This window comes from Tympanuchus pallidicinctus, unplaced genomic scaffold (genome assembly GCF_026119805.1).
Source record: "Tympanuchus pallidicinctus isolate F22 unplaced genomic scaffold, pur_lepc_1.0 scaffold8, whole genome shotgun sequence".
NCBI lineage: Eukaryota > Metazoa > Chordata > Aves > Galliformes > Phasianidae > Tympanuchus > Tympanuchus pallidicinctus.
This window is the reverse complement of record NW_026294802.1, coordinates 48161859-48187007: the sequence shown is the minus strand read 5'-3', so window position 1 is coordinate 48187007 and position 25149 is coordinate 48161859. Positions and strand designations below refer to the sequence as shown.

Sequence of the window (25149 nt, the reverse complement as noted above, 5' to 3'; positions counted from 1 at the left end):
GGCCTAAAGAGGAATGCTTTGGTTCACTTTCCTCTATGGAGAACTTAAGGCACTTTTTATAAGGGAAAATTGTGTGCAGTTTCAGCATCTCAACTGATGAAACAGCATTTCTGTGTTGGAAAGAGACCAGGAAGACATGGAGGAGACACTGTGGATTAGCTCTGATGTCTGGGGCTAGATTCACTTCCAACATATCTCCCATTGTTTACCAGCTCATTCACCAACTCATTTACCAACCACTTCCAGCTTTCAAACGATGAACTCATTTACAAAGACCGTGACTACACTAAAAAAATCCCATTTTACACCTCTATAAAAGAACCTCTCCATCACAAAGACCGTACAGCTTCCTCCTCCCAAGTCTTGGGATGATTACTTTGGAGAGAAGACCAAAAGTCCTTCACCATGTTGCTGGGGCAAGGAACCCCACAGCGCGGAGCTGAACCAAACATCTCCGAACAGAAAGCGAAGATGCTCCTTTGTCACCAAGGAACCAGGCCCAAGGAGGAGCCTGGAGAACCAGGGCTCTGTGTGCAGCCCCACGGCCTTCCCCAGCCAGAAATCCCATTGCAGAACCCCCTCACAGCTCCATGAGTGCTCCATCCCCAGCAGTGGGCACAGCAGAACCGGGCAAAGCTCGAGACAGTAATTAGCACAGCACTAATCACCAGCAGCGTGGGACTGAGACGCGCTGTCAAGGTTGATGTGCGCTAAACAGAAGGTGTTCTTTTGTCACAGTGTTGCTCCCTTGAGTTCTTGGAGTGGGAAAGGCAGGGAGGAGGATGCTTAAGTCTCAGCTTTTCTCCCAGTTGACGGCCAAAGCTTTTCAGCAGAGCGCTGTCACAGGGGCTGCAGGTTGAATGAATCCCTCGCACAATGAGGGGACGCTGGGGACAAGGAGTGCCTTTGCCATCAGCTGGCAGCCACGGCCCCATGCTCACTCATCAAGGGGATGGAAGGGCACGGAGCCAGCCCCGTCTGCTCAAAAATAGGGAGCAAAGCACACACAGACACACACACAGTAATTTTACCAAGAGTTGGAGAAGCAGCCACCCGCTCCTAAAGTCCAGCTGTGATGAATCATATGGTGCTCACCACGGAAGCTGCCATTGTATGACCCATCCACCCATAGCCCTGTTCTGTGTCCCCTGGATGTGGGTGGATGGGGATATGTGGGATTCCAGGAGATGAAGGTCCCCAGGATTGAATGCTCCCAATGCTGTATCAGCACTCAGAACACCGCTCCTCTATGTGCAAAGCATACAATGCAGCTGTTCTTTCCTATAGGGACCCCCAGGCTAAGGGTTAGTGCAGTCCCTGGAGCCTCAGCTTCCCCAGCTGGTTGGGTAAACAAAGAGCCTGTTCTGCACACAGGGTGCTGGGACACAGCCCTCCCTGGATGCAATCTCCCAAACTTTCCTCCCCACGCAACCTCAAACCAACCCAAACCCAAAGGAACGAATGAACGCTCCCTCTGTGCTGCAGGAAGGCTCAGCCTTAATCACTTGCAGCCAGCAAGAGCAGAATTCAAACCAGCATCCCCTGCTTGAGCATCAGCCCCACAGCTCTCCAGAGCACACATGGCTTGTGAGAGCAAAGATTGATGCTACAGATATACGTAGCACATACTGAACATACAGAAGCAGGCTGTTTGACCAGAGGGGGAGGAGGGAGGCTATGTCAGCCTGTTCAGTGTGCTGGGGGGCTGTGAGGCACTGAGCAATGTTTGACACACACAGGAAAGGCATTGCAGCCTAGCAATGACAGGTGCAGTGCATACATCATCTGGCTGAACACCCCAAAGCAGTTTATACAGCCTTACATACAGTTTATATGGACCTGCAGCATGCAGACTACCCATCACATGTCTTGTCCCAAAAAGCCCTCCCCCTAGGAAATCCATGCTTCTGCCCTAGAAACTCTTCCTCACTGCAGTGGGATTTAAAAAGAATGCTGCAAGAAGGAGGGGATAATGTCCTGTAATGGCAGAACTGAGGACTTCTGCTTGCACTGGAGAATCAAGCACAGGTGACATGAGATCTGGTACTTGGGGGGGGGTTTAAGCCCTTTGGCTTGCAAACTTGTTCAGATTCACACTGCAGAGCATCGCATCTCCTGGAGGATCAGTGACTGAAGGACAACTGCCACCAGCCCTCAGGAGAAGCACTGCCAAGTGCTGCCTCTTCACGTGCCGCTCATCCCTTAATTAAGCAGATTTTAATTGGGTGACTCTAAGCTTTAATTAACCGTGCACGTTCATTTCTGGGTTGCATTCTCAGACAGCCCTGTATCACCCAGCTTCCTTCCCCACTCCCAATCTCCAGTGCTTTGTCCACCCTTTGGAGTCTCACTCTGGTTTCAGCTGCTGGAATGCAGTTCACACTCGGTTCCCAGGCTGGGAGCTGCACCATCTCAGTGCTTCCCAGCCAACGTTCAGGCAGAGTTAAGCTCCACTGAGATAACGGCACTTTCCCTCTTGAAAACACATTGCCAGCAACGTGGCCACACAGCAGCCCCTGGCATGCTCCAGCTTGGGCCTAACACCCATATTTGGGGCAGGGTTTGTGCTGTGTTCCACCAGGCCACCTCCTAATGCCAGGACCTGTGTGTGTCAGTGCAGTGCAAGCGTAGCAATGCCCATCCTACAAAACACCAGCTGAACCAATGTCTTCTTTTACATTGTTATCTGAGTCCTCACCATTCACCACACAGCCCAACACCTCCCAGGGACACGTCCCAGCCCTGTCTTCAAAACTTGGCTTACATTTCAATCCATGCAACTAATTCTGCTCCTTGTTCTACAGGCCAGTTGCCAGGACCTCGCTGTCCCCCAGGGCCCTGCCATCCCCCATCCTGGGCAGGGCCAGCTGATCCTGCAGCCACCAGGACAGAGGGAACCCAGTGTTCCCAAAAGTTTCATGGCACTGGGAAAGGACACGTGCTGCAGCCCCAATGCATGGATTTCAACTATGGCATGCACAAATGCATTATATTATGGATACATCAGAATAGTCACACACAGACCCAACTGCTCCACTCCTACAGAGAGACCCCACCTCACTCTGCCCCAGCATCCCCCTACCACCGAGACCACGCCATACGACGACCCCCCCGTCCAAATCCCCTCCCCAATGGCAGCAGCCTAAGAGAGACATTTCCCCTGCAGCCCCCTTCCCAGCCCCAGCAACGGTGCGGGATGTGGCGCTGGGGCAGCCCCGAAGCAGCGGAGGCCCCCCAGGTGCTGGGCTTCGGGATGGTCACACCGCGCTGCCGCGCCCGCAATGCCGACTGAACAGTGCATCCTAGCGGACACCTCCTCCTCGAGCATCCCTACCGCCTGAGCGACTCTAAGGGAGTCTCCCCCAAACCCCCGCATCCCATCCCCTCCCCACCTTTTAGAGAGGTTTCTCTCCTACCTGCCTGCAGCCCTGAGCCCGTCTCGGGAAGCTCCAGCTCCACCGCTCCCAGGGGCAGCGCGCAGAGCAGCGCCAGAGCCAGCGCCCCGCAGCGCATCGTGCGCCCGGTCCCGGCCCCGCACCCGGCCCCGCTCCACCCCGAGCTCCGGGACCCCCGCGGAGGAAGAGGGGGGGGGGGGAGAAGAGATAAGGGGAGGGGGCTAGAAGGGGAGGGGGTGAGGAGGGGCACCTTCCTGCCCTCCCTCCATTCATCCCTCCGCCCCCAGCAGGGGAAGGGTGGGCGGATGATACGGGGCGGGGGGAATCGCGTGGCCCCCTCCCCTTGTGCTGAGCGGGGCCGTGCGCACACACGGGTTTCTTGAGCAACCGCGGGCTGCTGGAGGTCCCGGATCTCCCCCCCCTCCTCCCCGCGCCCGTTCCCACCTCGTGGATTTGCCTGGTCTGCACACAAAGCTCAGGGGGCGCTCGAGCAGCCCTTCGCTTTGCGTTCAGAACGTGCGATGCGGGTTGGGCTTTTCTTTCTCAGGTGTTGCCGATTGCCGTTGATTCGCACAGCGCTGACCTTCTGGCCCAGCTGCATCTCTCTGTCCTGCAGTGGATTTCTGGAGGGATGGGGGGTACTGCATGCAACGCCCTTCGCTCCCTTCCTGCAGCAGCACCCCGCTGCCGTGGGAGCTTTCAGGTGGATCAGTGCACAACCAACTGCTTCAGAGCAGTCCCAGGAAATGGAGATGGGGATGAAACTGGGGTTGTTGGCACGCGAACACAGCTAAACACCAAGGCATGAGGAACCTGCTCAGCTGACCTCGTCCTTGCTCTGAGCTCTCTGCTGCTGACCCCGGGCACCCCGCTGCCCTTCGTGTCCCCCACTTCCCATTGGAATCAAAGCATCCTCTTTGGCTGAATACCCGGGGATCTGCCTGAGGGAAGCGTTAAGCGCCCTTCCTATGATCAGGCACTTCTGGAAGTAGCGCTTCCCAAAGCTCCGAGGACGGGAGCAACATCCACGAGCGGTCTGGGGTTGGTGCACCGTGCTGCGGGCCGTTGGGGCGCTCACCAGCACCACCCACAGCCTAAGGTGAATATTTTGGGGGGAACGACCTCAAAGGAGCAGCGGTGAGAGACGAATCGGCCCTTTTCCAGTTGTTTTTTCTTTTTTTTCCCCCGCTAAGAAGTAGGAAAGGTCTGAGAATGCTTCCCCCTAACGGCAGCACGAGGTGTGGGGAGTGGGAAATGCTGCTCCCAAATGATGGGATCTGCAGGGCTGCGATGGATCCCGACGCTGGAACGCAGCGGTGCCCTCCGGGGGACAGAGCCGTGCAAAGCCCCGCAGCTGCACTGCTCTTTCCATGGACGCTGCTCAGGAGCACTCAGAAATCTCCACGTCACCCCTGGGTTCGGCTTATCTCAAAAAATAAAATAAAATCCTGCTCTTCTTTATGCTCCTCTGTCCTCTGTTCCTAAGGAACGCAGGCACAGCCCAGACAACAGCCAAGGGAAGTGATTCTGCTCCACACTGCCAATAACTCACTGAGTGACCTCAAGCCAATCCATCTTCCTCCTGTGCTGCATCCTGACCTGGTGACCAAAAGGACCTTCCCTGGGCTCACACAGCCCTTCACAGGAACCCCAGGTGGGACCTCATCACAGCAAGAAGAACAACAGCAAATCCTAAACCAGACCTTGGCCTCTGAAGTGCACTGAAAACTGCAGTGCTCCTCCCCAGGGATGCTCTCCAGCTGCTAATAATTATTTTAACTCCGCACTGGGGAGTCTTTGGAGCTGTCAGAAGGGTCACAGCAGCAGTGCCCAGTGAGGGAGACTCACACAGTGCTCAGCCCTGGTGAATAACGCAGCAAAAGAAATGAGAAGTTCCTTCCTTGCGTTTGCCTTGGGTTTGCCTTCTGCTCAGGGCAAGAACTGCAAGGCGTTCTCAGCGAGCACCATCACCACTAAACAGCAGCAGCGTGCCAGCCATCAGCAGACCTCACGCTGCTGGTTTCCATGCTCTCAGTGCCCCAAAGCAACACCAAAACCGTCCACTCCATTTCTTACAGCACCCCAAACCTGGGCCCTCCATGCAGCTTCCTTCCCACGCTGCCACCGGGGGCGACGGCTGAGCTGCGGCTGCAGGCGGGCTCCCATTCACCACTGCACACATTGGCTGGGACTTGGTCACGTGGTTTGGTTGGTTGGTTTTTGTTGTTTTTTTTTTGTTTTTTTTTTTTGCTAAGTTTTTATTTGAATTCAAGGACTTTGCTTCATACAAAATGTAATTGTAGAAACAACTGCAGAGTTCAAAGTTTGGCTGATAAATGGTACTCAGGCAGCAAACTAGGCAATCACAGAATCTTTCTCTTTTTTTTTTCTTTTTCTTTTTTTTTTTGGGTGAAATTCCAGTTGTGTTGCATGGTTGGATCTTTCATAATTGTCAACATTTTTTTCTTTTTCCTTTTCTTTAAATAGAAAGTTTTGCAACAAACCCCCAATTTATATCAAATATAATTAAAAATTAACAACTGATGAATACATCGTATCAAAAAAGTACGAAGATAAACATTTTCCATGCACATACTTTTTATATATATGTATATATGTATATATTTTACATGCAAACATTACTTATTCAAAGTACAGCCACTACGAGACTGGTTCTGGATGCAGAAAACTGATTGGTGCAATTCAAGTTTGGCAACTCACTATGAGGATCCTTGGAGTTATGACGTATGCATTGAAGAGACAAGGCTGTAAAGGTGGAGGGGAAAAGGTTCTACGGACAACCGTGGTCGGGCTCCTCTGTCACCGCCATCGCTGGAAGCAACGACCCCTAGGGGAGGGCGGAGGGTCGGACAAGTGGAGCTGCTGCTTTGTGTTCCGTGCAAGAATCGGAGCGATCCCGCACCCCTGCAGGGCTGTGAGCTTCGGAGGGGGAACCGGTGTGGGGCCGTGGGGGCTGAGGTTGAGAATGACTGAGGAAGGGGCGAGGGGGGGGAAAGGCAAAACTGCTTGGCGCAGCAAGGCGGCTCGTCTGCTTTGCGGCGTGGGCGCAATGTTTGCATGCGGTGTTGGAGAGGTTCTGCTTTCTCCTCTCCTCCTCGGAGTAAAAGAGTGACGTTTTTCTCTAAAACTTCAAATAAAGCCTTTTTGTGCCTTCGTGTAAGGAAAATGTATAAAACGTTTGGTCACGATCATGCTGAAGCCTGAAACAGGAAGATCCAGCAGATAAAGCTACAGAATGGATGAAGGTCTCACTGACTGTGGTGTGGATGTGTTTCCTTACGTGTCATCTTGTTGCATAGCCCTCCGTTTGCAAATTACAGCCATTACCCATAGAGGACCTCTGGCTACCGCACTTCCTTTATTCAAAGTGCACATAAATACAGAGACAGAGACAGGAGTTTTCCTTTAGCAGAATCCAGGGATGAGATCGGCCAGAGATTATCATTCAGTAACGGAACAAAAAACACGCAACGGAACGCGACAGGTAGAAATTCTCCAACAGAAAAGCTACAGGAGATGTGAAGAACCATCCTACAGCGGGATGCTCCCAGCACGGATCCCCAGAAGGACCTTGCTGAGAGCATCAGAGACCTCCTGAGTGTTTTGGTAGCCTCCAACACCCTAAAACCACCCTCGTGTCCAAACCTATCAGCAGGTCGTGCCGGGATCTCCACCCGGTTCAAGCTTTGCCTTGAGAAGTTCCACAGTTCTGGGGCTCGGTTGATCCTCTGAAGTAATTCAACTGTCCAACCATTTCCTATCGTTACTTTTAGCAACGTGCTCTACGGGCACCTCCCACCCCTCCTGCTTTAACCTTCCGCCCAGGAACTGCTTGGCTTCTGGCCTCCCGTGCACCAAATTAGCCCTACTGAGGTTCTCCAAAGCCACGGACACCAGGTGCTGCCCAGGCGCTTCTTTTGGTGCTTTCTCCCCATTGCCAGGTCATCTGCGCCTCCTTCCCAGGCTCAAAGTGCAGAAATCCACACGTGCACAAAATAAAAAGTCGTCCAACGTAAAAGTCATTGCAAGAACACAGAAATCTCATCCCTGAGAATCAGAGTTAGAGGTTTTGATATTTTTGTTTCGTTTTCTTCTTGACAGGCAATTAAAAACAAGTCTCTCTCCATCTGCCCCCAACACAAACGACGCACCACGGGACACGGCCGCGGCTCCCGCAGCCCAGCTACAACTCTAGACATGCAATGGGAAAGGTGCAGCTCCTCCGGGAGCATCACTGCAGCTCTCCCACAGGACCTAAACATCTGTCAACGAGACAACACCAGACAACGAGACAAGGCCAGTTCCAACCGCTGCAGTTACACCCTTCCCGCTCTCAACAATTAAATCGTATTTAAGAAAAGAAAGCCAAATTAAAAACAAACAAACCAAAAAAAAAACCAACAACAACAACAAAAAAAATCACCAAACCAACCCCAAAACGTGTTTGCCTTCCCCGCTACCATCTTCCAACCCAGCCCAGGCAATGTGCTCGCCATGGGAGCTCCATCCCCAGCTCCTGCGGGCGCTGCCCCAGGCCCCGCTACCCCCACGTCCGATGCATCGAAGCAAGAGTTTGCGTCGTTGTTGCCGTGAAAGATTTCAAAGGTTAGGCACTTAGTAGTGAACAACTGGAGCATTCGGTAGAAACGGTGGGACCTGGAATGACAATTGGACTAATTCTCTACATAAAGAGTAAATTTTTTTTTTCCTTTTTTCTCTTTTTTTTTTTTTTTATACTGTACAATTTACAAAAATGCACACAATGAAAAGTTAAAGTTCTATCTAATAGCTTGATATAAAACCAATAGCATTTCTTCTGCTCAACTCTACGCTTTTTTCCTTTTTTCCTGTTTTGTTTAGTTGTTTGTTTTTTTTTTTTTGTGGGTTTTTTTTTTTTTTTTTTTTTTTGCTAAATCAAGCTTATATTGTAAACAAGACAAAACAGTGAGGGCATGTTGCAGTCAACAGGAGAGAGGGACAGGAAGAAAAGTCTCAGCAGCAAGGAAACAGTCCTTAGGAAGGAGCTCTCGTGTGGCTTTCTGGTGGGCGTGGAGGACCCGAAGTGGTGATGCACGTGAGAGGTCCGGGGCGAAGCAGCGAGTTCCTGGGAAGGGTCGCTGTGGCTGAACATCAAGTCCCAATGGACTGTCCTTTGTTCTGATCTGTGGGGTTTTTTTTTCTCCTCTCCCAGTTCTCTAGGTAGATCTCTTCCCTCTTAGCGGGAAATGAGATAAAACACGGGGTCGAGCTTTGTTTGCCGGTGTCCCTTTTGCAACCCTGACTCCTGCCCAGATAAGGGTGGGGAGAGAAAAAGAATAATGAAGTAGTAGCCCAACCTCCCACTGACCAATCAACTGGTCAAACAAACTGGCACCAAACAGTGCCAATCCCAAAAAAACATTGGTGGTCTATTTGCCTGCCGACAGGGGTGGCTCCATGTGGACCTCGTGGTTGGGCATCTGGTGCACGTTTCTGAAAGCAGCAGGAGGTGGGGAGAGGTGTGCTGCCCCCTGGAAGGGGGCCTGCTTCCTTGGTATATTTCAGTGGAAAAAGAAAAAAAAAAAAAAAAGGAAGAAAAAATGAAAAGAAGAGAGAGGCAGGAGAGAGGCTGCACAAATGTCTCCGGAGGTCTCGGAGTGGAGCAGAGCAGTTCTGGCAGCAGGGGCCACCCCCCGGCACCGCGTGTCTGAGCGCACAGCCTTCCAGATGATAAAACTCATCGACTTTCCCCGTGTGCGCCTCCGAGGGTTTGGCTGTGCCGCTAGCACCAGTCGTCCTCGTCGGCTTCGTGGTAGTAGCTCCGTCCCCTGGTGCCAGTGCCGGGCCCCGTGTTGAGCCCCAGCGTGTAATGGTAGCCATTGGGCACCCGGCGTGCTTGGTGAGACTGGGAGGTCAAGGAGGAGACGTAAGAAGTCCTGGAGGAACGCCCCGAGTTGGTGGCCACGGCTTCCTCGAAGGTGAGCGTGTCCTCGGGCGCTGCGCTCACCGGGCTGTCGGCGGCGTCGCGGTGGCCCAGGTAAGGATCAGAGCCGATGCGGGCAACCGCGGCTGGGGGCGGCTGCTGGTCCCCACGCAGCAGCGCGTTGTGCTCAGACAGCCCGCGGCTCAGGCGGCCCGGGGAGAAGGGCGGGAGGCCGCCCGGCGACGTGCCGAAGTGGACGGGCGAGGAGTTGGCGGTCTTGTAAGTGATGCTGGGGCGTGGGGTCAGGGGGGTCTGCGGGAGCTGCCTCCGACCCCGGCAGGGGGTACTAGCACCAGATGTCGACAGCAAGGGGCTCCCGTTAACCGAACCACTGCCCTACATCAAAATTGGAACAGAGCGAATGAAAAAAATAACAACCAAAACGAAAAAAGAAAAAAAAGAAAGGAAAAAAAGGAAGAAAGAAAGGAAAAAAAAAAAGAAGGAAACGCCGGATGAACACAAAGGCAGGCAGGCGTAAAACAGAAGGAGAAGCGACAGGAGGGAGAGACAAGTCACAAGAGGAAAGAGAAGGAAAAAGAGAGAGTTTAGACACGCACAGTTAGGGGAAGGAGGTTCTCGAGAAATAACTGAACAGGAGATGGGAAAAGTTGGAGAACTGAAGTTCTGCAAGCAGTAGGTAAGGACAGAAACGACCGGAGCACTGGTAGGACGCAAACTGGTAGATGGCTCCAACAGAGCCTGGGGAAAGGACCCACAGCACACACACCCCAACATGCCCTTACCTCTGCGGCTCCGTGAGCGGCCCCACAACCCGCTGTGTTTGTTGGCAAACACAATTTGGCCAAAAAGCGCTCTGCTTTGGGGCAAAGTTTTTCTCAGCTTCAGCCAAGAGCTGTGAACATTGGCACTGGGTGTCGCTTTTGTGCTCAGAACTGAATTATGTGGGAGAATTTTGGGACAGGCTTTTTGGACAGTTTCAATTGGAACGTGTTTTATTCCTAAATAGATACTTTCTGAGAAACAACAACGAAAGGATTTTTTTTTAATGGGCTCTAGCTTTTTAACAAGAGGGCTCCTTCAAGAAAAACACTGAGAACTGTGTTCACCTTATGCTTGTTAATATTGCACTCTCACTATTGGAATGGAAGAACAAACTGGCAGCTCCATCAGTTACTAACGGGGATGCATGGGAGAAAACTGAGCTACAAAGGGGGAAAGAACCATGAGAAGAGAAGCAGTCCATGCTTCAGCACTTCAGTTCACCTTCTCCCAAGGCAGTGCATGAATAGCCCTAGGAGCATGTTTTAAAAATCCCTCACTTTTCAGGATCTGGTCTTTTGGGACCAGGACTTAATTTCTCATTAGTAGCTTTTTCTTCTGTGGCAACATCGAATTGTTGCTGGTTGGGCTAGCCAGCAGTGCCTGTTCTGCTCTGCTCTGTTGGGTGCTCATACGACCGGGATGCAAACTGTTGTCCTTCAGAGCCCGCACATTGGATCTTTGCCTTTCTTTTCTTCCACTTCTACCCTTTCTGCTACAGGCAGGTCTCAGGCTTTCTGCACACTAATGGAGATGATGGGGAGGATCACCACCACTCAGTGACCTAGTATTTCCAAGGGAGGATGCCAGCCTTTTGCACGGTCATACATTACAACGTACAAATGGATGCTCCAGCACTGGAGGTGTTCAAACTCAGGTTGGATGGGACTTTGGCCAACTTGATCTCCCAAAAGAAATCCCCACCCACAGCAGGGGCTTGAACTAGATGATGTGTCCCTTCAATCCGAACAATCCTACGATAAGCAGGACCTTAAAGCTTTGCCTTCCACGGTCTTCCATCTCCTGTATTTTAAGAGGGGCATGGAGAGTGTACATTCCTAGCAGAAGTAAAGGCTCTCCTCCCACCCTGCATCTCCTCACCTGTCTGTGGGGACCTTGCTCAGGCCCACCATTGGGCGAAGTGGGCCTGCTCTGATCAGCAGACTTGGGCTGGGATCGGTCCCGGCTGCCATAGCGATCACAGGAGTAGAAGCGCTGCTTTTCTGAAGAGGAGGAAGAGTGCTGCTTCCTCTCTTGGGACCGTCCACGCTCCTGCTTCTTGTCCTTGGAAGAAGATTCACCAGACTGGGCCACTGAAAGAATATTAATTGGCGCTCAGCAACGTGAGAAGAACACTGAAATGTGGAGCAGGGACCCCAGATCACACATAAAGACTGCTATGGACTAACCCTCGTCAAAACACAAAGCTCTTACCAGCTTCCCCGTCGGCCAGCTGATGCGTGGTCCTGTCCAAGGACTTCTGCTTCTTCTCTTTCCGCCGGTGGCAGCGGTGGTGGTGGTGGTGATGCACCTGGTCCGTGGGCACGCGTTCCAGGGAGTACTCATAGAGGTGCATGGGATGTGGACGCTGCGGGGTCAGCGTGGAGATAGAGCGCTTCATGGGGCTCGTGTCCGGGATGGGCTGCGGGGCACAGGGCACATGGAGCAGGGTCAGGGGACGAGCACCTCACCTTACTCAGCTGCTCGTTTCTCAGCGCCGGGTGAGTTTTATAGAGATAGACAGGGGCAAGGAGGGGCAAGGAGAAAAATAGTTCATTGGCTCTAATTGGAACGGGCAGAAGAACTCGGAATGGTGGACTTAGAAGTAAGTTCGAGGAGCAAATGAGATCTCCATTTGCTGAAATGGGCTTTACTTTCAGTTTTGTGCCAATCCACAGGGCGCAGAGCAGGGATGCAGCACGTCACACCACACACAGCCTCATGGGAGTCAGCAGGAGATGAGCAGGGGCACAGGGCAGCACAGTAGCCAAGCGTCTCACAAAGGTTATTCTCCAAGACCAGTTCCACCCAAAGCTGCTTCAGGGCCTGGGATCATCCCAGAGCAACTCCAAAGAGGGAAAGCATGAAAGCATTTCTGGGCATCGCATGGAGAGGGAGAAAAATCAAAAATAAAAAAAAAAAAATGGGCAAGGTACAGGCTAAGCCACCAAAGAGCTACAGCTGTCTTCCTGCACCTGAAAACCACTTCTATCAAACTGTTAAACCTCCCCTCTTGTCCTGCTTGTCCCAGCCACAAGGGCATCATGAGCAATGATAGGACATCTTGTATACTCTGCAATTTTACCAGCATATCTCCAGAAATAACTACTCAGGCTTGCTACTGCAATTTTCAAACCATCTTGGCTTGACAGCCAAGCACAAGAGCTCTGCACAGCAATCCAGCCTCCCACAGGCACTGCTGGGTGCTGTCTCTACACCAGTGAAAGCTCCAGCCTCTGCTCTCCTCCCTTTGGGTTCAAACCTCACAATGATGCTCTGTAGAACACAAGGTAAATGGGCTGCAAGACAAATGCTCTCACATCCTTTTATCTTCCTGTTGAGGTGTAAAACTCAGAAAACAAGGGAAATCCCTGTGTTTCCTTCTCTATCACTCTACTGGTCTCCAGCTGCTTTGCAGAGTGCTCTCAGGTGGACACAGGGCTTCCATCCACATTCTGCTGGCTTCCTGAGGTCTGTCATCACATCTAGGCTTCTTGCTAGAGGGAAGCCATGCAGCAGAATGGGGAGGGAGCTCAGGATGTCCTTTGGTTTGAGGCTTGTTTGAGTTCTCAATCCAATAGGTGCCCCAAATGACACTGCCAGCAGAACATTTACTTTGCTCATGGTAACCTTTCCAGTGAGCCCTGCATTATTTTTACCATCTATACTCTTCTGTCTGCTTTGCCTGAATTTCAGAGCTCTGCTTCCTCGTGATATTTACATAAAGCAGAGCTGTTTGGATTGCAGCCCCAGTTGGTATTTTGGAGAAGAAGAGCTTCTGTTCCTCCCAGCGTGCCACTGTGCATGCGGAGGTGCCATCTCAGCTGAATTTTTAGTTTCTGCTCTCTCTTTCAAGTTACTGAAGCGTTGACTTTTCCTATCACAGTGCTGCGTTAGAACTGGAAAGCTTGTCATGGACACGAGGAAGATACGGTTGGGCAGCTGAGGTGGGGACACAGCATCACACTGCTGTTTGCCCAGCAGTGCACAGCTGTAGGAGCAAGGCGAGCTGCTGCTTCGTTGCTCTCCTCCCACAGCCCTTTCTATGTACACTTCGTAGAAGCAAGAAATCATATTCAGGACTTCACCTTTTGTCCTTCACTTTTTTTGTTCATTTTTGTTTGCTTTTTTGCCCACTTCTGTACTGTTGAGCCTAAAGATGGAGGAAGTGGGAGAGGACCGTAAACTGGCAGTCAGATTTGGGAATTCACTGACGTGGGTAAAGAAACAAAAATGCTTCTCACTAAAAGCATTCAACAGGGCTTCCTAGGTCATCCCTAGGAGCTACCAGAAAGACAGGCACTTCCCCATAAAAAGCCAGCCAAATCCACAAGAAATGAACATTTCTCTTTGGACCCGATTCTGCGCTTATTTCTGGGACAGAAGTCCTCACTGACACAAACAGGAGGTGGATCTTAGCAAGGCAAAGCCCATCCTCCTCAGAAACCCCAACAATGCTCTCATTACATTAATGGGGCACACACATGAGCCCCGGGAGACCATCCCATAACCCTTCACGGAGTGACTAATCACTTCTTCATTACCAAACTGGCAGTTTTCACTTCCTAAATCCCTGTGCAACAAGGCATGGAAAAGAAATGAATAAGCAAAACGAAGAAAATCCCTGCTATTACAGCGTGCGGCGTGCAGTTGTGGGTCGAAGGGATGGCAGCAAAGTGGGGAGAGACAGCAGCTGCATCGGTGCAACATCGTACTCCAAATGAGAAGGGAAAGAAGTAAAGGGTTAAGGAAGGTTAATCGTTTCTTAACACGGATTTAATAGGATACAACTTAGTGCAAACTACATACTGCTAGGTAACTCCCAGGTGACCGTGCTTTGCTCCTCTGCAAACAATTCGGACAAGATGAGAGACATTATTTGAAGCAGCCCCACAGTACAGCCATTGTCAGACACCGCAGCAGATGTGCAGCAGACACGATGAGGGTGGGAGGGGAGGCGGTGGGGAGCAGGACAGCAAAGAGGCAGGGGAATGGAGAGCATAAGGGGTTTGTTTTTAAGAGGGGAGTGTAAAAAAAATAAATCAATCAAAAAATGGAGGAATAACAGATAAATAAGATGTCCAGAAAACAGAAGGAAAGGGAGCGTATCGCAAATAAAGAGTTGTAAGGAACTCAAAGATTGGGGGAGTGCAGCAACAGATGAGAATTGGGGGGAGGGAGGGGGAGACACACAGAGAGGACATTGGTTATTTGGCTGAAGCTACAACACCAGAACATTACATCATTACATGAGGTTAGATCTGCTCAGATATTACGGGCCTGATTCATCATAAGATCAGAGAGCTTTGGTGAGGGCAGTCTGGGGGACAAGTACTGTGCTCCTGCAAGCAAACACTTCTGGAAAAATGGAGTGGTGGAAAGTGACAGGCTTTGTCTCTGTGTTGGAGCGTTTCCCAGCTGCGTGGGAAGACATTGCTGGGACTGCTCAGGTCTGGGTGGGACCAGGCAGCACTGGAGAGGTCATAAATCACAGAATCATTGAGGTTCAAAAGACCACTAAGATCATCTAGTCCAGCCATCAGGTGCACGAAGAAGCAGCTGAACTCTTCCTCAGAGAAAACTGCAGCTGCAAGGTGCAGTGAAAGCAACCCAGAAGGTTGCTAAAACCTAAATCAGCCATAGCTGCTGCAACAGAGAGGAGTTTCCCAAGATAAGGCTTACACTGTTGGCTTGGCTGTTGGTCACTACATTGCACTGGAAGGCTATTGGAGATCTAGGATAAAGGACAACTTTGTTTTGGGAAGGCTGAAGGGAAGGAGTATGGTTTGTTTGGGGGCCTGTTTCTCTCATTAAGTGTCCTGCTTAGTGTTAACTGAGAACTCAGAGAATCCCAGGAGACAAGATCCCAATCAGTGACTTGCTGGAGCTCTCACACAAAAAGTGGAGTTTCTGACATCAGCTGGGAAATTTGTTAGCCAGTGAAGCATAGCTTACATCAGCCTAAGCACACTGGCAAAGTTTTTCTATCTGTTGGAGCCATTTCCACCTGTGCAATACATGGCCTTTGAGTTTTGAGGGGCAGCACATCTTCCGTGTTCTGCTTCATACGAAGAGCAATGGGGAATGGCTCACAGCCCTGGGCTGCTCACTTCTTTCTGTATGAATCAGGCCCTTTGAACAAAAGACACAACTGTGAGATGTTCTGACACACAAGAGGAGGAATGGAGTCTAGAGAGCACCTGGGTTAACAAGCAGTGAACACACAATGCCCAAAAACGGTACGTGAAAGCCATGATCTCCTGTGCACTGAGGAACGTCCACAATTAATCACCAAATTGCTGTAAAAGCCAACTCTAATGATGAGGATTCTTTACAAGAAGTTAAACAAGGAAAATGAAATCCTTAATGACATATTACCAATCACAACACAGGATACACTAATAACTGTGGGAAGAGGAAAACACAGGAAGACTGCTTAATTTCTCAGTAGAGCCTTCCAGGCACAGTCTCCCTGGTATTTTCCATACCTCCTGCATTTATCAAAGAGAACCACAGGAAATCTCCAGCTTATTTTATGGCTGGGGCATTGGAGCATGCCTCAGCTGTCTGTCTGGATAGATGGCAGACAACTGGCAGCGAGAAACATATGGCTTCTAGGAATACAGGCTGGCAAACACGTTTGTCCCCAGGTAATCAGAACAGACATTCTTGGGTAGGCAGTCACCATTTAGCAATCCGAAAAGAGGGATTTCTCTTGCTTGCTTTTTGCTGCAACCAGGAGCAAGTAAATCTGCAGACAGTGCTGCGTTGCACATGAATGCCTATCATCCAAGCAAAAAAGCCTGGCTACCAGGCGCCAGGTTCAGCTTCCAAAAAACCTCACAGGCAGCAGACAACAACAGCTCCAATCCCTTGCCATGCTCTCAGCCTCCCTCCCCTAGCTTCCCTCACTCACCTGAGTTTCGGCAGCCAGGCGCGGCATGGAAGCCGCCCGACCCTGGCTCTCCAGCCCTGGTTGGTGCTCTCCATTGGCAAGCGTGGGGCTGATTTCCCTCATTTCCACCACCTGAAGCAAGAAACAGTGTTAAATACCAAGGCCACAACAGCTTCAAAGCCCCAATTAGCAGTATTCTGCTAATCGATGTGTGAAGAGATGCTGCTAGGGAAAGAGAAACTGGGAGAAACCCAAATTATTCTCTGTCAATAGGGTTGCTTTCAGCAAAGACAGCAGTGAGCCACGAGCCATGGCAATGAATCATGGAATCACAGAATCATAGAATGGCCTGGGTTGAAAAGGACCACAATGATCATCGAGTTTCAACCCCCTGCTATGTGCAGGGTCACCAACCACCAGACCAGGCTGCTCAGAGCCACTTCCAGCCTAAATGAATCCCAGCTCTGACCTTTGACACCTCTCCTCTGGGTTTATACACTAATAATAATGAGACAACAAGGAAGACAAAAGCCTAAGAGTCCTATCTCAGCAGACGTGCAGTGTGATCAACAGGATAAGCACATCTGCAAACACAGCTAACAGACTTGCTTTCTCTCCATAATGTTCAAGCAAGTTTTGGGTGGTAAGAGAGACAATGCTTATCCCAGAGAGCAGTGGACCTCTCCAGCTCTCAGCGAAGTGTCTACCCTGACATCTATTAAGATCTGCTGCATTTCACCCAGTTTCACCTGTTTGCTTACCCGTTCAATGGGGATCTCCTCTGAGTGGCCTCGTTCAAAAGCTGGGGTCCTGGTTTCATAAAACACATCCTGGGTGCGTTGGGTCCCCCAGGAACTGGACTCTTTGATCCCACCCTCTGGGGCTGGCCTGCCAGAAGGTAAATTGGAAGAAAAGATGAACTCTTTTGCAAAAGGGTTTTGCTAACTTAATTGTGGCAAAGGTAAAGCATCCAAGTAACCTCTAACAATTCATTTCTGAAACCAGCTGAAGGGTAGTTGGTGAAGCTATTAAGTCCTGTAGGCTTCCCCAGGGCCACTTTCTTTATAACTCAAAGATCCCTTGAGCAACCAGGAAAACAAAGAAATCAGCACATTCTTTTTCAGTAAATGAGGAAATCGACCTCTGCAGCTAAAGTTCTAATGAAGCAAAACAGACTGTTTTGGAATTCAAGCAAATTATGTATGTAAAAACAGACAAATAACCTTAAATGACGCTGGTCAAGCGTAACTGTGCTCACGCTAAGCTGAATTCACTGAATGTACAGGGGTATTGCAGCCCTAGGTTTTATGTCTGAGTCTGCAGTTCGTCTCCTGAGGTATTTAAACTTCAGATCTCTATCATTAAAAAATCCATGGCATTAGTGACCCTGAAGAAAGTCACCTGAGGAACAGGAAATGGAGAATTGATTAGGGATTGCCATTACTGTAACTGTTTGGTAAGCTTTCTATGGAGGTGTTATTTTGTCCAAAGAGAAAGAGCCAGAGATTCTGTCCCAGACAGCCTTCAGGAAGCTCTTGCTGTTATCAAGTGCCATAATCTTAAAGGACTTGTTTGCTCCTGGTGTCCCAAGAACTCACTGCATTAGTGATCCATTGGTTGGTTAGCTTGGGATTTATCTGTCTGTTCTGCAATGTTCCCAAATTTCTATAACCAAACTCACACTTAAAACTGGCCACAGTGGAAAACACTGTATTTAAGTTTCAGAGACCACTAGGGAAACACCCAGCTTTGGAGAACCCACCAGTACCAGCATGTGGAGAGCTGCATTGGTAGGAGGTATTTCGACAGCCACCAGTGGAAAGCTGTCCTGGCCAACACGTGAGGAGGCCCTTGAGCTTGGAGACACTGGAAATGCTCTGCACGACCACAGCAACTGAATCAGGGTTGATGTATCTGCCCTTGGTGCCCCTGCTCTGTATCACAGATACTCACAATGTGCCCCCGTTGTTGAGCGAGGCTGAGCTTTTCTGGCGCAGGAATGCCTTCGCATTGCTGAAGGCTGAGGGTTGGGTTTGCTCCAAAGTGGCCTTCAAGGGGTGGAAGAGTGACACCGGTCCAGGCTGTGAAGAACAAAGGATGATTGTAAGAGATGGAGCTGAGTGTGGAGAGGATGCACGGCGCTAACCAAGCATCCCCTGCATCCCCAGACTTTCTGAGTGCAATGCACCGGTGACTCCAGTGAGAACTGCCCACTGCTTGAGAAGCAGCTGCAGAGAGGGAGGACAGGGAGCGGCATCCCCAGTACCTGGCAGAGCCCCCCAGGAGGCTGGTGGACTTGTTCCCTGCTGTTCTTGTTCTGTTTGTAGAAGTCAAATATCATGAGCGCCGCGTAGACCTTCCCCACAGTCATCTCATCAGCTGGTGAAAGGCAGGAGGTGTTCGGGTGGAGAAAGGGAAAGGAGCAGGAGAGGGGTGGATAAGTCAAAGCACGTGAGAAACATCAAAGGGGGGCGAGAAACAAGGTGAAAGAACAGGCAACGTTAGAGGATTGAGGCAAAGCAGACACAGGGAAAAGAAAAAAAGCAAAAAAGGTTATAACAGAGTTCTTCAGATCTTTGCCAGTTGCTGCCTTAACGTCTGAGCAGGGCGGCCCCTCGCCCTTAAGTCCCAATGGCAAACATTCACAGAGGCTGGATGGAAAAGAATCAGGCAGAGAAACTCCATGGCACTGTCAGCACTGCCAACAAAGAACCACTAAATTAATACCAGATCTGCAGCAAACTTTTTATCAACAAAAGAGCCCTTTCTGTGAATTATAGTCAACCGGGGCATAGCAGGCTAACGTACATCTCAAAGTATTTCATTTTTCCAGATGTCTTTTTCACCCTCCCAGCTCTTTTCCCCTCCTTTCCCTACCCAGCAGCTGAACAAAAAGGAGTTAAAAGACACAAAGGCACCATGAGAAGTGAGGAGGAAAAGAATTCTGTAGTTGCTACCCACTGATCTGCACCTCCTCAGTTCCCTCATCTGTCTTAATTAACTTTGCCTTTATTGCTCTGCACTGTTTCTCATTAATCAGGAATCCGAGCCCTTGCTTTGGCCAATCAAGATAATGGCAAGCTTTCCACTTTCTCAGCACTTTCTCCTGGGATGTCATTGAGCAGCACAAGGTTCCAAGATACCTCACTTCTGATTCTTTAAGTTCTCAGCAAACTTTTAATTTTCTTCTCCTGGTTTTCTGCAGCAGACTGAACCCAGATGGCAAAAATTGCTCTCCTGCTCTTTGAGGCACAAGCTGGAGGCAAACAAAAGCTAGGATCAACGTCTGAAAGAAGCCACACAGCATTGGTCTCTTCTCAGCATGGTGCTTTTTCTAAGGACGTGAAACCTACTGTAACGTTAAGGAAATGCAGGCCTAAATTTGATCTCAGCTTACCTGCTCCTTAGGTGGTCATAGAATCATTAAGGCCGGAAAAGATCACCAAGTCCAACCACCAACCCACCCCACCATGCCCACTGATCACGTTCTCTAAGTGCACATCTCTATGTTTTCTGAAAAACTCCAGGGAAGGGGACTCCATCGCTTCCCCTGGCAGCCTGTATCAATACCTCTGTGATCAGCAACACCTGCAAGCTGATCTACACTGGGTTTCTTTGCTGCATCCTGTGCATCTGAACTGTGTACCTAGTTAAGGCTCAAGACAAAGCAGGCATGAAGGGGGGAAAACCCATGCCAGGCTTCTTGGAGGACTGGGTGCTTACGTTTGTGAGGAGGCACCAGCAAATCCAGTGTCTTCTGGGACAGGTTGGGCCAAACCAGAGAGATCTCCTTTCTCAGCTCAGCATCACACTGGTGCTGCTTAACACCCCCTGAAAAAAAGGGAGAGGAAACAAGAAGGCACACGAGTGAAAATCCTCATTTGTTCAGCACAGCAAGCACAGAAAACACATCCCCCACTCTCCTTCCTTGACAGCACCAAACCAGAACCAGATGCAGCAGGAAACTACAGACCACGACTACAGCGTGTGAGCTCAGCAGGGCCAGCCCCAGCCTGCTGACCTGTGCTGTCACCTAAGGCTTAAACTTCAGCCCCAGCCTCTTCTACCTGATTGCATGTGCTGCCCAAGTACCATCAGCAGAAAGCAGCAGCACCTGCAGGGTGTGATGCAAAGGAGGTCAGCGATGATTAGAAGCCCTCCCCAGCAGCAGTCCTTCCTGAGCTGTTTGGCAGCTGGACATAAGCAAACTCTCAAAGCACCGTGCTGTATCAACAGCATCAAACGGGAGCCACGGAGCAGCGTAAACCAGGAGGAGCTGAACACTGCAGCATTATTCAAACGGCCAAAGTGAGGTCTCAATACACAAGTGGAAAGTGATTAAAGTATATGTAAGCCAACAGGCCAGCTCCCAGCTGAATGCACCACACAGCAGGCAATTAAGTAGTTCATCTGAATGACAGAGATTATTTTTCTAAGAGGAAAGTAATGGGAGGAGGCTCTGGGTGCTCTGCTACATGGCAGTCTGAACTCCCACACTCAGTCTCATTAGGGAGGGTTTATTAAGGGCCTGTTAGCCTTACTAAAGACTCAATTAAATGCAGCACATGAAACCTATTCAAACCAAGCAACGCAGCAACAGAACAGGTCGAGAACTCACAACCTGCAGCAGATAGAGGCCCCTGAGCAATGCCTGCACAATCAGCCAGGCTGGTTCTCTGCTTTCTCTATGGTGCATGGTTAAAAAAATAGAAAGGGGGGGCTTTTGCAACTGAAAAAGCCTGCGTGAATTACGCTGCTGACAGCCAACTAGAACCCTAAAATAAGGCAAACTCTCAGGGCTTCAGTGGCTTTGTCCAGATTTTATTACTAAAATAAGGTGTTGGCCCTAAAATCCCAGAGAGTCTTAAATGCATCCTTAAATATGAGCATTATTAGGGGAGTCTTTCCGGGGCCTCAGAGTTTCTGTGTTCTTCTAGCATTGCCAAAGCATCAAAGATGAAGTTTCAGTAACAGACTAGGAAGGCAATTAATGCAGAGAGGTGGAAAGGCTGGCCTAAGGAAAAGCACAGCATTCTAACCCAGCCCTGCCCTTTGCTCACAAGAGCACTGTTGCCTCCTGTTAGCCTCTAAATTAGGTAAAACTGTGCTTTGGCCCATTGTGCCTTGACTGTGACCCCAGCCAGCCTGATTAAACAGCGTAACGACCCATAGAAAAGGCCGGTGTGTTTTACTACCTTGCAGTGTTTAATTGGGAAGTGAAGTATATGCCTGAGTAAGCACTTAAATAATAACATTTTATCTCAGGGCAGCTGGGAGTGCTCTGAGTCACTGCTTCACCACAAGCAGACAGTAACACTGTTGTTTTTTTTTTTCTCCCTCATGCTGGAATAATCACAAAGTGAGGTGCAGAAACTTGTGTCTGTTACAGGGCACGCATGGGGCTCCCAGCTGAGCTGGGATGTCCAAAGCTCTGCACATCTCCTTAACCAGGACACGGCTGACCAAAGGCACAACAGGGCTCAGGACTCCTCTCTGCTGCCTGTCCCTGGAGCTCTCTCATATTTTGGGTGTACAGAATGAAAATGGCATTTCCACCTGGCTTGGCACTGCTGTGGTTTCAGGACTGCAGAGCAGCAGGCAAGCTGGGGTTCAAGCCATGCAGCTGTCATTCCCTCTCTCTCACCTGAGGCAAGCTTGATTTCCAGAGCAGTGCGGATCAGGGCCATCAGCGTGGAGGTGAAGTGGACTGTCAGATCCTCGGGTGAGATGGGCATGTTCATCCTCACCAGGCGCTGCGGGAGGAAAATGGGCACTGTCAGCTTTGGTCAGCATTTCTCCCCCTACCCCTCCCCTTCCCTCCTGAGAGCCCCTATTAACAGCCCCACTGCAAACATGAGCCCTTCTCCTTGTGTTAACCTTTTGTGCACCGAGCTCAGACATCATCTCCATGCAGCTGGCAGCTCCTTTCCTGGAGCAGGGCTGAGCTGCTGCTGTTGGCTGTGATGGATTGCCAGCATTTGTACTGCAACGCTATATGGAGATTCCTTCCAAAAGAAGCTGGTCTGAATATCCTCATCCCATTTCAGAGCCTATCACTCTGCTCCTGATGGTCTTCATCTACAGTCCTACCTGCAACCTCTGGACACGCAGCTCTGCAGACCTTGGAGTGCTCCCATGATGATGCCTTTTGCACACAGCCTGAAGCACATTTGGGGCATACAGGGCCAATGAGCTTTGTGGTTTGGCCCAGTTTGGGTCTGGCTGCTAATATGTAAAAGGATAGAATGTTCATTTTTTTGGAGACTCTTGGGTTCGATCTTGGACCTCCTTTACCTATGAGCATTCCAAGAGCTGTGAAGATCTCCAGTCAATGAGCTACACAGCTCCATCCAGGTCTTACCCTTAGGGGAAGGAACTGGGCTGGTGAGAGCAGGACTGTAATTTCCTTCTCCCACATTCTTTCAGTCTGCACATGGAACAGTCCCCCAGAATCTGCACATATCTTCCAAGATCTTTAGACCTGGTGGCATCTCCTTCCCCACCAGCAATCAGGACCAGCTCTGATGGGGCAAAACCATCCCTCCTATATGCAGTACAGACCTGAGCACAGTGCTTCAGAGGCTGTGGCTCCCTTAACATCTGGCGTCTGAGTGTGGAAACGCAGACGAGTGGAAGCATTCTCCGATAACCTTAGCAATGCATTTAAAGGATGGATTTCTTCTCCTTTGGCAATCTCCTCGTTTCTCAGCTCCTCAGCTTTCAAAAGCTGCTGAGCCTCGCTCGGAACCTTATCAAAGCAGCCCCGGTGTTTCCGCTCCCAGATTGCTCCTGCGCCCCGAGGAAGTCACCGAGAATTAATCTTCGCTGTAAGCCAAGCAGGAGCCTGGCCGGGGCCCCTCGCTCGGGAGGGAATTTCATCCAAGCCCAAAAGCTGCTTAGGCTGTGGCTTTGATCCCTATCAGTGTTGCAGAACCCTCTCTTTGTTCAGCACCAGCCGTCGTGCTGCCGCAGCACTGAGCACAGGCGCACGGGAGAGCGCAGCGCCTGCCCTGCGTGCCACAACACCGCGCAACACCGAGGGCAGCTTGAGAAATCACCGACACGCAGGCATTGTGCTGATGGGCACGGGGCATTAATTAGGTGAAAAAAGGCTGCTTGTCAAGCAAGCTGATGTTCGGCAGAGCTGAGACCCAGCCTCCCCCCTTTTTATCTTATAACGCATCTTCGGATTTCATGGCACGGTGCACAAAGGACTCATGTAGCAACTGACCCTGTCTCCTGAAGGCTGCGACGAACCACTGCAATCTCAAAGAGCTCTTAAAGCGTGCCCAGAGGTTATCAGTCGTGTCTGACAAGCCCCTGAGAAAGTGAAATCAAAGCCAAGACTCCCCTCCCTTTGTAACTCAGTGACAGAAGCAAATGCTGGCAAAGCCACAACCGTTTTCTCTTTTCACTTATCTCCAATGAAGAAGCATTTTAATTCAGACTTTCCCCTCAGTGCACAAAAAGGTAGCACAAGATTTCTGCATGACTGTGAGCCCAGAGACCAGCAGTCCCATCACATCCCGCCGCAGTGGGACAGAGGGAATAAAGAGCTGGAGAGTGAAAGAAGATGCATGGCAGAGAGGAACAAGCAGATGAGAAATAATCCCTCCAGGAGAGCTCTATCCTCACACAAACCAGCACTAAAAACCTGTTGTGGGACTGCAACATCCCAGTCCTCTCCCCCAGCTTCCCAAACTGAAGTCCCCAGAAGTGTGGAGGCAGAGCACAGCAAGGCTGCATGAAGGTCTTTCCTCCTCAATTGTATTCAGGAGGGACATTAGTAATGTTAGGAGGAAGTTTTTCACTCAGAGGGTGGTGAGGCACTGGCACAGGTTGCCCAAGGAGGCTGTGGATGCCCCATCCCTGCAGGCATCCAAGGCCAGGCTGGATGTGGCTCTGGGCAGCCTGGGCTGCTGTTGGTGACCTGCACACAGCAGGGGTTGGAACTGGATGAGCATTGTGGTCCTCTGCAACCCAGGCCATTCTATGGTTCTGTGATTTAAAGGGAGGTTTTCAAGAGGTAGAAAGGAGGTTCAAGCTTGTGTGTGCAACCGCACACTTGCTTTGCTGAACAAAATACCTGCACCCAAGGCAGCACTGGGTGGGACTGCTGAGAACGGCCGCCTGGAAGCGTTCCCAAATCACAGCCCTCTCATCTCCCTGCTTTCCCTTTTTCTAGACCCCAGAAGGACCCCATACTGATGGGGATGGCAGGGAAGTTTACACTGCTCTGGGTTGCTACGGGAATTGACGGCCACAATCAAGGGCTGTTCAGGTGAATTAATTTGGGGCAGTGAAAAAGACAAAACCAATGCAGACCTGGAAGGACGGTGCTTCCCATGCTGCTCCTCTTCCTCCTTTTGTCTCCCATATCCAATAGCATCTAAGGAGGAGTAGCAGCAGGAGTCCCTGTTTCTTTTCCCAGCGCATGCTTTGGGACCCATCTCCAGCTCTGGGATTTAATCAGAAGGTTTGGGAGGGATGCAGAGGGAGCTGGCATGGGGGATCTCATTATGTTTCTGTAGGAAAAGGCCCCCGAGGGAGGAGCTGCAATATTGTCTCCAGAGTCTCCTAATTAACTTTGTGTACCACAAAAAGGAGAGCGATAACAAATGGTAACTGATTACAGCTGGGTTACAGCAGGTGATGTTTCTTGCTGCAGTTGCTTGTATGGTCAGAGGGGTGCAGGCATCTTCTAGCACCAGCAGAGATTTCTCTGCAAATAAACAAAGACATGGGCAACAAGGAAGCAGAGCTTTGCATCAGGTGGAGTTGGCAGAATTTGTGCCTGCTCAGAGTTTGGTTTCTGAGTGTCTTCTGCCTGGAGGCTTCTGGGGCAGTGTTCACACAGACAGTGAACATGCTGGAGA

At 50.4% G+C, this 25149-nt stretch overlaps 2 protein-coding genes across 11 annotated transcripts in view; both read right to left on the bottom strand.

Moving 5' to 3' along the window:
- LOC128073143 (collagen alpha-2(I) chain-like) overlaps nt 1-4752 on the bottom strand; it is a 43678-nt gene extending 38926 nt beyond the window's left edge. The window contains exon 1 of the mRNA XM_052667615.1: nt 3417-4752. Coding sequence (XP_052523575.1) covers nt 3417-3513 — 97 coding nt within the window. The 5' untranslated portion in view covers nt 3514-4752. The remainder of the gene's footprint in view (nt 1-3416) is intronic.
- A 2003-nt stretch (nt 4753-6755) lies between these two features.
- The window catches only part of LOC128073142 (voltage-dependent N-type calcium channel subunit alpha-1B-like), a 260445-nt gene continuing 242051 nt past the window's right edge, over nt 6756-25149 (bottom strand). For 8 of the 10 annotated variants that reach the window (XM_052667614.1, XM_052667605.1, XM_052667604.1 and 5 more), the window contains 9 exons: nt 21918-22026; nt 19997-20104; nt 18540-18652; nt 18227-18354; nt 17035-17161; nt 16295-16405; nt 11593-11800; nt 11260-11471; nt 6756-9714 (listed from right to left, as the gene is read on the bottom strand). In XM_052667614.1, coding sequence (XP_052523574.1) covers nt 9178-9714; nt 11260-11471; nt 11593-11800; nt 16295-16405; nt 17035-17161; nt 18227-18354; nt 18540-18652; nt 19997-20104; nt 21918-22026 — 1653 coding nt within the window. In that variant the 3' untranslated portion in view covers nt 6756-9177. Of the gene's footprint in view, nt 9715-11259; nt 11472-11592; nt 11801-12233; nt 15511-16294; nt 16406-17034; nt 17162-18226; nt 18355-18539; nt 18653-19996; nt 20105-21917; nt 22027-25149 lie in introns of those variants that run through there. The other 2 variants (XM_052667612.1, XM_052667613.1) reach the window with 2 other exon arrangements.